The sequence below is a fragment of the Erithacus rubecula genome, assembly GCF_903797595.1.
Source record: "Erithacus rubecula genome assembly, chromosome: 8".
Taxonomy (NCBI): domain Eukaryota; kingdom Metazoa; phylum Chordata; class Aves; order Passeriformes; family Muscicapidae; genus Erithacus; species Erithacus rubecula.
This window is the reverse complement of record NC_136659.1, coordinates 31,883,175-31,898,146: the sequence shown is the minus strand read 5'-3', so window position 1 is coordinate 31,898,146 and position 14,972 is coordinate 31,883,175. Positions and strand designations below refer to the sequence as shown.

The following is a 14,972-nucleotide window of genomic DNA, read 5'->3' as shown; positions in this document are numbered from 1 at the left end:
CAGCTGGAACCAGCACACCAAAATAGGGCCACGTTCAGTGTGTCAAACTAAGGGCACAAGCATGCAGACTAAGTTTGGACCAAATGGAAAAAGCAACACCAGAAAAGACAAATGTACAATGAATGGTTTAGGAGACAATTACACCAACAGAACAGGATTTTAAGCCTAAACCAGCTGGAAGGTGGTGGGGAGAAAAAGGAAGGGAGTGGAAAATCTGTGTTGTGCTGTTCTATTTCACTCCATCTTTCAGCAGAGGGCCACTTCATTTTCCTCAGTCAGGGATTCATCTAACAAATCTGTGAGCATGGGGCACCTGCCTGCTCTTGCCCATCACAGCCATCAGCCTGTCCAGAGGTTCAGCCATTTGTCCCCGTGGATGGCTCCAGTGAGATTTCTGCATCTTCCATAAGCTATTTTGAGTAAAATCCTTGAACTTTCATAGGGCAGTGGAAATTACTCATTACAGTGATCCAAGTGACTGATTCAGACCCCGTGGGTATAAAAACAAATATTAATGGCTCCTTCTGTGTCTTGGCTGTTAGATGTCCACCCTTGACACTGCTCTCCCTTTCTGTTTGGGGCAGGTGTTCTGTGACACCGGGCGGGTCGTGCAGGCTGCGGATGTGCTGGACTGGGAAGACAAGGATGCTGCAGAGACACTGGTGGACAACGTGGTCCATTCCAGGATCATCAACCCCTTACGCCTCTTTGTTAAGCCATCCCCAGTGCTGAAACACGGCCAGGTGTCCTACTCGGACAGCATAGAAAACTTTTGGGATTGGTTGTCCAACATCACGGAGGTGCAGGAATCTCTGGCACGAACTAAACGCAGACCTATAGTAAAAACTGGGAAATTCAAGAAAATGTTTGGATGGGGCGACTTCCACTCCAACATCAAAACTGTAAAGCTGAACCTGCTGATCACGGGGAAAATCGTCGATCACGGCAACGGAACCTTCAGCGTTTATTTCCGACACAACTCCACGGGCCTGGGGAACGTTTCTGTCAGCCTGGTGCCGCCTTCCAAAGTGGTGGAGTTTGAACCATCCCCACAGTCCACGCTGGAGACCAAGGAGTCCAAATCCTTCAACTGCCGCATCGAGTACGAGAAAACAGACCGCGCTAAAAAAACTGCCTTGTGCAACTTTGACCCTTCCAAGATCTGCTACCAAGAGCAGACCCAGAGCCACGTGTCCTGGCTGTGTTCCAAACCCTTCAAAGTCATCTGCATCTACATCGCTTTCTACAGCGTCGATTACAAGCTGGTGCAGAAGGTCTGTCCCGACTACAACTACCACAGCGAGACGCCCTACCTGTCCTCCGGCTGAGCCAGCACCACTCACAAACCATCCCCCTTCACCTTTGGAGAAGAATATGCTTTCCTATCAGGTTAAAAAGTCTCTAAAAACTGTAGCTGTGTTCGTGCTGTATTGTAACTAATCCAGCTGTTTATGGAACAGTCGTTTTCATTTGAGGCCGTTGCATTTTTAGCTCTCTCATCATTCGTAAGGGAACTGCCAGGCAGTGACAAAAATCAAACTAAGTTATTTCTGTAATGAACATTGATCTTAAAAATCACTTTTTAAAACAACCCCATGACAGAGATGTTGTCTTTTACTTGAATTGGACAGCACTTAGCAGGTTCTATTTCTCATTGGGAACTTAAGGTGACAATAGAAAAAAACAAGTGATGAAGCAGCCTTGAAGCTGTTCAGACTTCAAATAAACAGCTCTCCCACTGATTTCATAAAGAATGTTACACAGAGGGTTCAAGTAGTCAAATCCAAATACTAAGAGCAAGTGCTAATTCTTTGAAAAAAAAGGAAAGAAATCTGCATTTTTATGAGTTGTAGTAGCTGTAGGTGTTCAATGAAGTGAAGAGTGAGTAGTTCTTCCTTCAGACTTCCTACCCATGGATATGCAATGATGTAAGTAGACCTTGATGAGCTTTAGTTTATTAGACCCCACAGGTGTGCACGTGTGCTGTACATTCCTTCCTCCTGTGCCCACCACTGGCTTTGATTCCTCTCACACATTCACGCAAGCACACCCTGGTATTAGTTTTGCAGCAACAGAGAATCTAGAAATACCTGGGAAAAAGATAATCTCTGTTTAAGTCAACCTGGTCTTGTGGAAAGTGCCCCTGCCCATGGCAGAGGGGGTTGGAACTGGATGATCTTTAAGATTTGTTCCAGCCCAAACCATTCTGTGATTCTCTGAAGTCTGAACTGTAACAGGGATTGGCTTCCAGGCCAAGGAAGCAATTATTTTGCTATCCAGCCCCTGAGCATTAAAGTGCAGCAAGGAAAACAGCACAAGGATGATACCTGAACAAGCAGCTTTCTCCTTCTTGGCACCAGTTGTTCCTATAGCACTGCACACCTTAAGTCAAAATATCAGCCATGACCAAGAGAGAACAACAAAAATCTATGCACCTTCACCTCATAAAGCAGGTTTGAAACTGTTCATGCAGATACTCATCCAGGCTTTCTTTCCCCTGGTGCAGAGCCAGCTCCCTGCTCTGCAGCTGTGGCCAGGGAGGCTCCAGCTGTGCTTGTCCCACAGACAGGTTCCAGCATCATGCCCTGTGCTGTCACTGGGCATTGATCTGCTGCTGCTGCTGCCCATTTGCTCTCCTGCTCCTTGGTGACAATTCCATGTCTCAGCTCCTGTGGAAGGGGCTGGCTGAGGAAGTGCTGACTGCCTGCAATCAGACTGGCATGCAGGGTTCACAAAGTTAAACACAGCTTAAATAAAGCACTATTGAAATACTGTTGGTGATGTGCTCACAGACAAGTGACTATGGCAGCTCAGAAGGACTCACTCATGAGATTAATTCTGATTTCCTTGGTAAAGACTCACGCAAAAAAATTACTCTGCTAAAAATACACAAGTAACTGGGTGATTTTTCTCTCTAGGTGACAAATTTAAATATGTGGTTTAGTTTGATCAATAATCTAAATGTTTTTCTTCATCTTATTTCATACAGAGTCTCTCCTGGTCTATAATGATGTTTTTTAGTTTGCCTATTCCTGTCAATTCCTACAAGTTGGTCTACTTTGTATTCTGTGTCCTTGCCCCAGCTGTACATGAGCTTGGATTTATTGCTACGAGTTCAGTGGTTGGTGCTTTTGTAACTTAGCTGTAAGCCATGATTTTATTGCCATGTGTTTTTAATCAGCACTGTAGGCAATTAAAAGAGAACCCTACATGCTATTTATTGTAGAGTATGTGGAAACCATGTATGTATATACACTTAAATATGTGTACATATGCAGAACATATGTGTACATGTATTTGTATGTAAATAAACAGAGTTTATTAAATCTGGCACTTGCTTGTGGCCTATTTGATTTTTGGTTTTAAATTTTGCATGCATGAAGACACAAAGTAAAACGAAGGCACAGCAACATCTCACTGAACATTTTTGCCCTGGAATTTGTTTTTGTAGAAGATATGTAAATTTGTGCTGTAGTGAACTGTGCACAAGCCCAGGCAGAGTAGGTTCAGCAGCATTCCATGATATTTGAGAAATGAAGCACATGTTTTGATGAAGACAATCATTAACTGTTTAATAATTGCACCAGATACATTAAAAGTGAAGAGGGAAGTTTAAATTGGTCAACATTTGAGAGAGAGGGCAGCTTGCTGCTGGTTCAGCCCTTGTTCAGTTCCTCATCAAAAGGGGAGCTGGGTTCTCCTCCTTGGCTGTGGCACTTCCCAGGCTGAGGTTTCCAGGGAAAACTCAGACAAACTATGGAAGAAACTCACCCCAATCTCCTCCCATCCAGCCCTGGCACAAGGAGGCAGCTGGAGCAGGAGCAGAGGGAGATGTGACACCCAACAAGTCCCCACCACTCTTCTCCCAACCACAACACTTTAACTATCCCTAACAGCAGGTGGTTGGTTTTATGTTCAGAACAATTTTGAAAACATCACAGCAAAAAAAAAGAAAAAAAAAATAAAGCAGTTGCATTCTTATTGCAGTCAAATTCTGATTAAGAAGAAATTATTTACACCCAGCAGGGTGAGCAAAATACAATGCAATGGTGACAGGATTGATTAGGTCAGATGTCATGCTGCCCATGTAAACAAAACTAAATGTGATTTTATTTCACACAGAACAGGCCGTGGTTTTAAAAACATTTTCCTGTGTAATAGGTGACTGTTTCAGACAAGTGCCAAATTCTTACTATTATGGCTCTTACTCAAAGGATTTTGAAACAAAAACTCGAATGATTAGATACCATTTTTAAAAGTGTCTTGAGTGGGCAGTGACAATTTATGACTACAGCAACTTAATCTAGAAGTTTTTAATGTACAGCCTTTATTTAACCCCAATCTCCCCAGGATAGTTTTTCACACATTTATATCAATGTAAAAGAATCATGGAATATCCTGAGGTGGAAGGGTCCCACAGGGATTGAGTCCAGCTCCTGGCCCTGCACAGGACACCCCGAAAATCCCACCTGTGCCTGAAGCACTTCCTGAACCCTGGCAGGTTTGGGGCTGTGACCATTTCCCTGGGGAGTTCATATTAAGAATATAAACTTCTTGCTAAATACATTTCCTATTGTTCTACCCACCCAATGGATACCCATTAAAAAATTCCAATAAAAAGCTCATTCATGACAAACAGATAAAGCCTTTGCTTTTTTTTTTTACCCAGTACTCTGTGCAGAGCTGCAGGACCATGCATATCTATGGTTTTTAAATCATTCCAACTTAAAGAAGTAACAATTTGGGGTTTTTCTTCTTTTCTCCCTGAAGAATTTTGTCCTCTGGCTCTCCAGATTTCTCATCCCCTGTAGCCCTCACCAGTGGTCACATCCTGCTGTGGGTTTTCAGCCTCCCCATGAGTGCCCAGGCCCTGACAAGGAGCAGCTGTGCCACAGGGGCCAGCAGGGCAGAGAGCAGCAGAGCTGAGACTGTGCCATGAGCTCCCTGGGGTTCCACATTTGCTTTTTAGGGTGAATGCACCAACTACTGGCAAATGAACAAACCCCTGGATGATCCTGATGCAACTGGAAAAACTCTCACAGCAACCAAGCAAGGGTGTTCTGTGCAGATCAGCATCCTGTGCTGATTTTCTTTTTAAATTGTAATTCAAGGACATTAGAATTTGCTATTTGTTTTATGCTCTGTTGACCAGCATAATCTGGATAATGTTTTATTTATAGTATAATAATGATTCGTCATTAGCACTGTCTCTATTCAAATTTGCACAGTCAAAAAGACAATAACAAGCTGCACTACACTAAGTAGCTCAATGAAACACACATCAATCAAGTAGATTTTTAGCTGTAGGGTGTCTGGTTTGAAAAACCAGACTTAGCCATTCCCATCTCTCCCTCGTGAGCTCCTCCTGCACGTGTCCATCAGGAGCAGCACCCTTTGTTTTGGAACTAACAAACCAAGTGGATTTACAGGAGAGGAGTTGAATTATCATGAAATATCCTAGTTGATGTCAAACCATGCTCCCTTGGGAATGTTGAGCTTGGGGCTGCAAGATCTGTTCAGATCTGCAGCCAGGAGAACTGAACAGTCCCCAGGACACAGCTGAGGCTGCTGCACCAACCCCATGGCACAGCTCTCCAGCCCCAAATACTGGGGGGTGTCAGCCAGAAGCAAGGCCAGAGCTGCTGGTACTCTCAAACAAGATCCCAGCCATCCTGACTGAATTTTAAAAGGAGGAAAAAAAAAAACCCACAAAAAGAAAAGCTTTTTCCAAATATGCAATTCAGTCTCCAACTCAGCACAAATCCAGCACCAGCTGCAGCCCAATTAAAAAGCAATCACAGTCATGGGAAAACAGTTTAGTTGGGGAAGAAAAAATCCTACCTGCATTAACAATGGTGAGGCTCTAAAATAGACTCCAGAAGAAATTTCCTATTCAACAGTAATGGAACAGCCAACCAGGTCAAATACTTGCACTGCTCTCTGCAGAGGGAAAAAATCTCCAGTGCTTCAGGGACTTTTTAATGTATTTTCTTCATTTTATGGAAAATGCACACTGAGATCAGCTGAGCTGGTCAGGCACAGTGGTGATAGCACCAAGGCTGTGGGTTAGACCCCACATGCACCATCCACTTAGGGCTGGACCCAGAGATCCTCTGGCTCACTTCCAGCTCAGAATGCTCTGTGATTCCTCACCCAGCACGAGAAGCTGAGCTACACCAGGGTCCAGAGGTGATGAGCAAGCCCAAAGCTCAACACCTTTCCCAGCTGCCAGGAAAGGAGGGATGTGGGAAGCACATGTGGGGCAGATGGGGAGACTCTGGTGTGTTTTGGCTTGTCAGGAGGCCAGACCTGAACTCCCCCCTGAGCTGGGCCATGGGGCAGGGCAGGGCAGCACAGGACATGGTCTGATGGCAGGAGCTGAGCACAGCCAGGACAGAGGAGCCCCTGGACCCCTCCCCAGACACACAGGGCTCTCCTTGCCTCTCACCCTAACCATCCTTGGAAAACAAGGCAGCAGTTTTGGCAGCCTGACCCCAGACCAGCACCTCACATTCAGTCCTCCCCCTGCTCATCTGCCCTTGGCAGCTCTACATTTCAGCCCCCTCGGATGCAAATCCCATTTCGTTGTTCTCTTGGCTCATTCCCAGACAGTGTGTGGCTCTTTCATCATTACAAGCCAATTAATCCTTGGCTACCTTATCTTAAGAAGCTCCAAATAAGCTGGTGATCTTCCTGAAAGGTGATACATTATAATTGGCTCCAAATTGCCTGCAAAGAGAATAGTGAAACCAGAGTTAGAGGTTATTTGAAGTAGCCCTAAAGTTTAAAATGGTCAAAAACCCCACCCCTACCTAAAGCTATCAAAGCTTTGCTTTGAACTTCTATCGTTGCTTCCCAGGAACAAGACTTGACATCTTCTGTGCTAGAGATCCTGCTTGGAGCAGCCTGGCCTGGGAAGGTGTCTGTGCCCATGGCAGAGAACCTTGAAGGTTCCTTCCAACCCAAACCATCCCATGACTGAAATGATAAATGATAAATGACAGAAACATCCCAATTATGAGGGTTTAGATGGGTGGAGAGCACTTACACTCTCACCCACATCTCAAAAGCCCCTGATGAAATTCAACTCACACTGAGCTATTCCTGAGAATAAATAAATAAATAAATAAATAAAAAATCAGTTCAGGTTTTCAAAACACATCAAGTTCATTTAACTTGGACAGGAGAACATGTTCTGGCTTAGGAGGAGAACTGCTCTGAGAGGAGCTGTCAGCCCCTTCTAAGCCAGCAGTACTCCTTAAAAGAAGAGATGGTGGAAGAGTGAAGCAGGTGATGCTGAGCACTGCTAACCTGGGAGCACAGAATATTTAACACAGATTTCTGAGCAGGTAAACTAAAGGATTAAAAACTATTTCAACTTGCCATATTGAAGATGATAAGCAAGCCTATTTTTTATACAGTACTTAGAGCTACTTAATTCCAATCCACTTCTCATGTCAGATATATTTAAGTGAGGCAGTTCTGACTTCAATCGGGGAAGATTTGGATTAGCCAAAGCACCCGGGGAAAACAAGATGCCTGCTCACCCCAGCTGCTTGAAGGCAGTGCCACACAGGGAGATTGATCTGCCCCGAGGGAACAACCTCTCTCTTCCACTTCCATCACTTGGCTTTAAAGTAAAAACACTACAAATACCAAGCCTACAGTCTTTTGTCACAGCCAGCACAACCTGACTGCTCCAAGCAAGAACAGCAGCACAGATGAATGGGGTGAGGCTGCCCAGATCCTCGAGGCCAGCCAGGCTCATCGGTGTCCAGACACTAAGGGATACTTATATTTATATCAAATATATGAAAAGAGGGGAGACAGAAATCTATTTTCTCTCCCCAAGCACAGCCCCTTATTTAAAATATGAGTATTGAATTGTGTTGCCAGAAGCAGATGAATTGCAGCTTCCAGGAAAAAACTCTGAGCTTGTTTCACACTGACTTTATTCCCACTTGAATTAAGTTCCTTATGCTACACCAACTCATTTGAATTTTTTGAATTGGTTTTGCATAGTATCATTTACTGATGTACTATCTTTAATTACATAACACACATACACTCTCCAGCTGCATTATTAATGAAAGTGTTTTTAATTAAATGGCTCTCAGCATAATATTCAGTCATTAATTTCACATGCTCAGGATGTGGAGAGATTCTACTCTGATGGTCTGGGGAAGCTCTGCACTTCAGATGAGGGATACTTGCAAAGTGATAGTTTTTGAGAGAAGTTGGAATCATTATGAGCACAGAATTACCTCCTCAGCAGCTGCTGCTGCAATTCTGCTCTGCTGGGCATTATCTGCTCTTCAGCTCAAGTGCTCCTTTTGCTCTGCCACACTTCACCACAGGTAATTTGGAAATGCCTCTCCCTGGACTCACAGAGATTCCAGGGTGAATAATCTCAGAGTTATCTTCAGGAACAATTTGCACATTTAGACAATGGCACTAAGGCTGCACCCACTGCAATAAAAAGCTTTTCACCCTCCTCCCTAATTGTGGTCTCCCACCTGTCTCCACTCTTAACCCTTCAGTGCTCTCAGAAGTGACAAAGAACATTCACACTCCTGGGACAGAATTTTTTGTTGTCCATTCACCACACGGAGACTCAGACACACTGGCACATCTGCAGTCATTGCTATGAGCATCCTTCAGCTCACCTCCTGCAAAAGTTGCCAATTATGGCCAAGAGGCACAAAACCAGTTTTTTTGGGTTTGTTTTTGGTTTTTTTTTCTTCTGCAACAGGAAAATCTCTTTTCCAGTGCAGCTTGAAAAAGAAGGTCCACCAAGGCACTCCTGTACAAACTTCTCCCTTTCTCAAAGTCTGCAGGAAGGATTAATTTTCTCCTCAGTTAATACCTTCTATTTATTGACGAAAAAGAAATTACATTTCAAATAAAAATAGTTCCTAGGACAGCATTTTCCAGGAAGGCTTTGGAGATCTTGGATTTTTTTTTTCTTTTTCTAGAGAAGCCCAAAGGGACTTGAGAGGAAGAAGACTGCACAGTATAGTACCTGTTTCATCTGTGAATTACATGGTTAGTTCTGTCCATCCTCCACAAAGGCAACTGTATATAAACTGTTTTGGGATAGGATTCTTCCTGGGACTCACCATTTAATTATCTTTAGTCTAGATAGTCCTGAACTTTTGTTTTTTTACTAACAAAGTCCTTATCTTTTAAAAAATCCTCTAATTTCTTAGGCTTAATGGCCTTTTCCCCAGTGCTAATGCAGAGGAGGGGAGTGGCTCCTGCCCATCCCATTCTCCCAAAAGCAGAACACCCTGGGTCCTATCTCACTCACCAGCCCCATCTCCTGTGTCACTCTGGATCTGCTGTGCTTTCCTGCAGCTCCCTGAGCTCAAGGCTGGCCCTTCCACCCCTGCTCCTTCAAAAAGGAAAAGGAGTGAACACAAACTTTACTCCCTCAAAAAGATACCAAACATACTTCAGCACATTTACAGTGAATTTTTGAGAAATTACTAATATTTTTATATGACAAGATTAATGATAATATATGCCCACATTCCCAGCACTTCATGTCTACATAAAACATTGTGCCATAATGAAGATAATTGAAAGTATGACTTCCATCAATATTTAATTAGCATTTGGTGCTAACTCATTATTTCGGTGCAATTAATTTGACATCTTGCTGTATGGTCTGCACAGGTTCCCTGCTAGAGGGTTGTTTTATTGGTGGGACAAAAGCACCATAAGACACGTGCACCTTCCCCAGGGATTGGAGGAGACTCTGGAATTGGAGAATATGACTGACATTCTAATCTACTGCAGGATACCAAAGCTCATTAAAGCTCACGACGTGCACGTGCATTTGGCTAAGGCATTTCTGCACTGAGGGCAATGTTCTGCTAAACCAACATTTTCACAAAACAAACTGCACCACCATCACACCAGGCTCTTCCACGTGTCTGTTCAAATTCCTGTTCCAGGCTGCAGGAGGACACACAGGATATCAGCACACAGCTCTGGGGCCAAGGACCAAAGAAAGATTCTTCCCTTCCCAACCATGTCTGCAGTTCTTGCCAAGAGCAGCTCTGCCCCCACCCACTCTGGAACAGGGTGCTGAGCCCAGCACTCACAGCACTGAGCCCCTCACTGTCATTTCCCTTCACCTACTCCCTGATACCCAGGAGAGGGGGACAAAATAAACTCTGCAAGTTGCAAATGGGAAGAATACTTGGCCCACCATGGGAAAGGGACACCAAGTCCTTCCAGTCCCAATTCACTGGAAATAAAAGCACTCATCACCCTCTGCTTATTGATTATTTGATGAATCTTCTATCCTGAATATTTGACAAAGATGTAAGAGAAAAAAAATCACAGCCTAAGCAAAGTGCAGTTGCCCCATTGTTCCTCTGGCTGCTCCTGCTGCCCTGGTGGAGGGCACTGCTGAGGGCTCTTCACCCCCAGCTGCACTGTTAAGCCAAACTTGCTGAATAAAGAGCTTTAGACAGCCCCATACAGGAGCATCAGCCGAGGGCAGCTGAGCAGTGGTGCCTCAGCTCCACCCAGCCTCCCTCCAGGGCTGCACTTCCCTCCCAGCTCTTCAAACCCTGGGGAGCTGCAGGAGCAGAATCCTCACCTGGTTCTGTGGTAAGAATCTCTACATACAGCTAAATAAAGCTTATTTTTATTACTGATGCTGTCCCAGTGGCACTGAACGTTGCTGAGCAGCCCTAGGTTCCCTTCTTGCTTCTAAAGAATGAAGAAAAATATTCATGCCAGAAAAAATTACTTTCTATCTTTGTCATTCGTGCAAAAACACAAACCAGGTTTATTGTTAAAGACAATCTCAGTGCAATAGCACCTTCCTCTACACATTGTTATCCAGGGGAATCAGGAACAAATGTTTAGTTTGCTCTCTGCAAACAAGCAACAAGATTATAGATTCTTTTGACAGCACTGACAAAGTAAATACAACTGTTCATGGTATGACTATGACCAAGAGTGTAGATGTGAGTATTCATTACACAAAGTGGGCCCAGCTTCAAAGTGCTCTTAGTTTTATGCCACATAAAGCACCCTCAACAGCTGATTATTAAAAACAAAACAAAATAAACTGGTCCTTCGAACCTTTCCTCTTTAAAGGCATAAAATACCTGCATTTTTTACCTCTGCTTCTTTTTGTAAATGCCCAGAATATTCCAATATCTTATTGGAAAACTGCAGCCTCCTGCTGAGTGTGTGCCTTGGTTACCAAATCAACACATTCAAACACATATACTAATTTTTTTCAGGGTAATTCTTCCATAAAGCCAGTTTTTGTACTCTGCTTAAGTACTTCAATTACAATTTGTAGAGAATATTCAGAGGTGAATCTAACTGGGGCACACTGCCCCTGTAAACACCACATATTTAACTGGGTGGCAAAACAACTAGAATGAAGTATTTATTGGTTTAAAAAATAGCTGAAACTGCCAACACTCCACTTCTCTGATAAAGTGCATCTAAAGAAAAAGGATTTCCAGAGTTACCCAAAGAGATGCTAATTTCAGACATACAGAGCCCTCCACTCTTGCAGGCTCCCAGAGCTGGGGCAGGTTTGGGGTTTGTTTTAATGAGTCAAAGGTTGGATACCTGCAGAGCAGCAGGGAAAGCCTGAGCTCCTACACAGACAAAAAAAAAAAAATATTGACTTTCAAAATCTTATGCTATTGATTTTAAACACAAAATTCTTATGATTATTTATCTGGATAAATCCCTCCATGTGCACGTGTCAGGGGTAGAAAAAAAAATTAATGACAACATAAAGGAGTCTAAAATTAAAATGAAATAAACAAACCAAACCAACCTCTGAAGAGCAGATGCCCTCCAGGATTTACCCAGTTTTGCCAAATTGCAGCTGTAAATGTTTCCCAAAGCTGATACAGGATGATTTGAGCTCCTGACAGTAACTCTGTACCCCTACACTCTCTAGAGAAAAAAACATCTTTACAGGAAAGATTGAAGACCTGGGTTATGCCCAAATTATTTATGTGGAAAGAGCATATTAAACTCCCTAATGCATCCATCTTATTCTCTGTTCAACTGGAAATGCAAAGCTGGAAATGTGAAAAATCCCAGCACTCCAAAGAAATAACAGACAAACCAGCCTCGCCCACATACACAAATCTGTATTTTTTTTAGAAACACTGGAGATTGAATATGCAAATTATAAGAATGTATTAATTATCATTAATCATTCCTTCACAAAGACTAGAACTAATTGGAGAAATAATTTGAGAAAATTGAAGTACATGACAGAAAGCATTAAGATTCATTAAGTTTCAATTCTCTGGTCTGTCAGCTTGTCAGAAGTAGATGTCTGCTATTCTAACACTACTGGTAAAATAGTGAGTATTTTCCTAATCTAGTACACAATTTAACCCCTTTTATACTTTGTTCTGAGATTAACCACATCTGACACCCCACATTTTTTGCTAGAAGGGACTGTCAGAAGGAAATTTGCATCTCCATTTCTTTAAATCAGCAAAATTGAACTTGCTCAAATTTCACTATTAAGCATTTGTAGGTGCTCTAGGTATTTTGTATTTATTTTCATTATTTGAGAGGTGCCAGCACACATTCAAAAAACCCAGAAGAGGTTAACAGCAAGGCAATAAGAAAAAACTGCAGTCAAAAAACAACCACCCTGCTACACACCCACACCTCAAATTTATCGTGACCAGAACAGCCAATAAATAGGCAAATATTTTATGTCCCTCTTTTTGTGGTCCTGCAGTAATTCTCCTCATTGAGTTGAGTTGGTCCAAACTCTTGATGCAGCACAATAACCCCCAGTCCTGCTGGGGGAGGAATGAGGGCTGGGTAGTGTAAGAAGTCCCTTGTGTGTGTGTGACAAGGGCATCCATCTGCAACAGGTGACAGGGACAAGATCCACCATGTAATTGACATTTTATTCTCCATTTAAAAATTTAAAAATGGAGAATAAATAAAAAATGTGGTGTGGGTTTTACAAAGACCACCACAGCTCTTAAACTGAGGATAGCACAAGTACCAGAGGCAAGATTAAATCTTTACTAGAGGCAAACATTTTAGTTGTACATTTCAGCATGTGTACAAGTGGTACAAGTGGTACAAGTGGTTTGTTTTAAAGTTTCAGGACTCAACAAACACAGCTGAGTTAGAAAATTGTGTACATAATACATAAAATTAATTTCAAAGCTTACAGAAAAGTCACCAACCTAAAAATGCAAAATATAAATAGTTTATGTGGCAATTAAGGTTAAAATAGGTCAGCCTGGAGTTAGAGCTTCCATGCTTTAAGATTTCATCCTATTAGAATGTTTTTGCATACTCTTCAAAATTTACCTTTTTAACCCAAATGGCTCAGTCAACTGTGCAGGGAGAAACGTGGGAAGTCAAGAACTGTAACTGCTTAAAATGCAGCACCAGTTGCCTCCATTCTGATCAGCAGCACCAAGTCTGACATGGTATAATTTATTTTCTGCATGACTATCACTGCCAACGCATGAAACATGCATAAGTTGGGCAAAGCAGAGATTCCCACTCATTATACACCTACCCTTGATTGAAACACAGCACCTGCACGAAAATATTGTTATGCTCCAAACCCTGCTAAGAATGCAAGACAAAAATGTTGGTGTCAGGTAACATTTTCAAAGGAGGCCTTGCTGCCTGCCTGACAGGATGATGCTCACCAGGTGTTGCTGCAGCTCTGAGGCTCCTTCAGAACACAAACCAAGAGCTCACAACACTCCTGCTACTCTCTCTGTAAGCCAAGGCCATGCAAACTCTGCAAAGTTGTTTTTTCTTCCCGAGTCTCAAAATCACAAGCTTGTTTCTGTTCTTTCTACTTGACTTGTGAGAAGCCCAATTTTACACTTAGTGCACCAACTTCACATACCGTTTAAAATATAACTTATTGACACCCCCTGGAATGTCATTCCAAAGCACTCAAGAATTCTCTCAGCTGAGCCTGGGATGGGATTTTTTACTTGGTGCTTGTAAGGGAAAATGCAAGTCCTTTGCATCTCACATCTGAAATGCATCACTTCACTCCTTGCATTTTTTCCAACTGTCTCTAAGTACAAAGAAGGAATCTTCAAAATTGACAACAAAAACCGTGTTCTAGTGGAAAACTGCCAAGTAGTTTGCAGAAAAATAAACTGTTCAAGATACTTTTAAGTGGCAATTAATAGCATTTCCTCTGTTAGCACACTACCACAGTGTTAAGTGCAAAGTTATTTGTGTGCAATGGCAGCAGCTGCATGTTTAATCTCATTTACTTCATAAATGTGGCAAGTAGTATTTGTAGTAGAATGGGTAATATTCTAACTTGAATAGGAATTATAACTGAAACCATCTAAAACAGAAACCCATTAATACTATGAAGTTTGGAGTACTGGCACAAAGACTCACTTTAATCAACTTTAATTTCTCACCTGACTGCTCAGGCTGCACTCAAATACTTCAACATCAAACCATCCCTTCAGCACAGGCCAGGACAGGTAATTCTGTACAGCAAGAGATGGTTTTTAGTCTACCAGCCTCTATCACCACTCCAGATCCAGTATTTGAGCTTTCCCCTTTTAAAGAAAGAAAAAAATATACACAGGACTGCAGCAACACTGTAAAATAGTTTCAACAACATTCAGCTAAAAGGAGAAAAAGCAGAAGGAAGTTGCTATGGAAAGAAAACAGGTGTTTTTTAAAAATCAATGCTCATTGAATCAATTTTTCTGAATAACAAAGAAAATTCTATGATGACAACTGGGAAGAAAACCATCCCCAGAAAGAATAAAAATATAGCCTTTTAAAATAAGAAACAATGGAGTTTAATGTTGTTTTTCTAATCTGGAATTTGAAGCTCAGATCAGACATTTGGATTGTGTAAATAATTCTGCTGGCCTGTTCCCCTCAGAGGTCACTGTGAGGATGCAGTTGTGCCACTATTGAGATAAACCCCACGAGGAACCTTG

General features: G+C 42.4%; 1 protein-coding gene across 1 annotated transcript in view; it reads left to right on the top strand.

Moving 5' to 3' along the window:
• Nucleotides 1-3,330, top strand: part of NXPH2 (neurexophilin 2) — a 33,397-nt gene extending 30,067 nt beyond the window's left edge. The window contains exon 2 of the mRNA XM_079311663.1: nt 585-3,330. Coding sequence (XP_079167789.1) covers nt 585-1,328 — 744 coding nt within the window. The 3' untranslated portion in view covers nt 1,329-3,330. The remainder of the gene's footprint in view (nt 1-584) is intronic.
• The last annotated feature ends 11,642 nt before the right edge of the window (nt 3,331-14,972 follow it).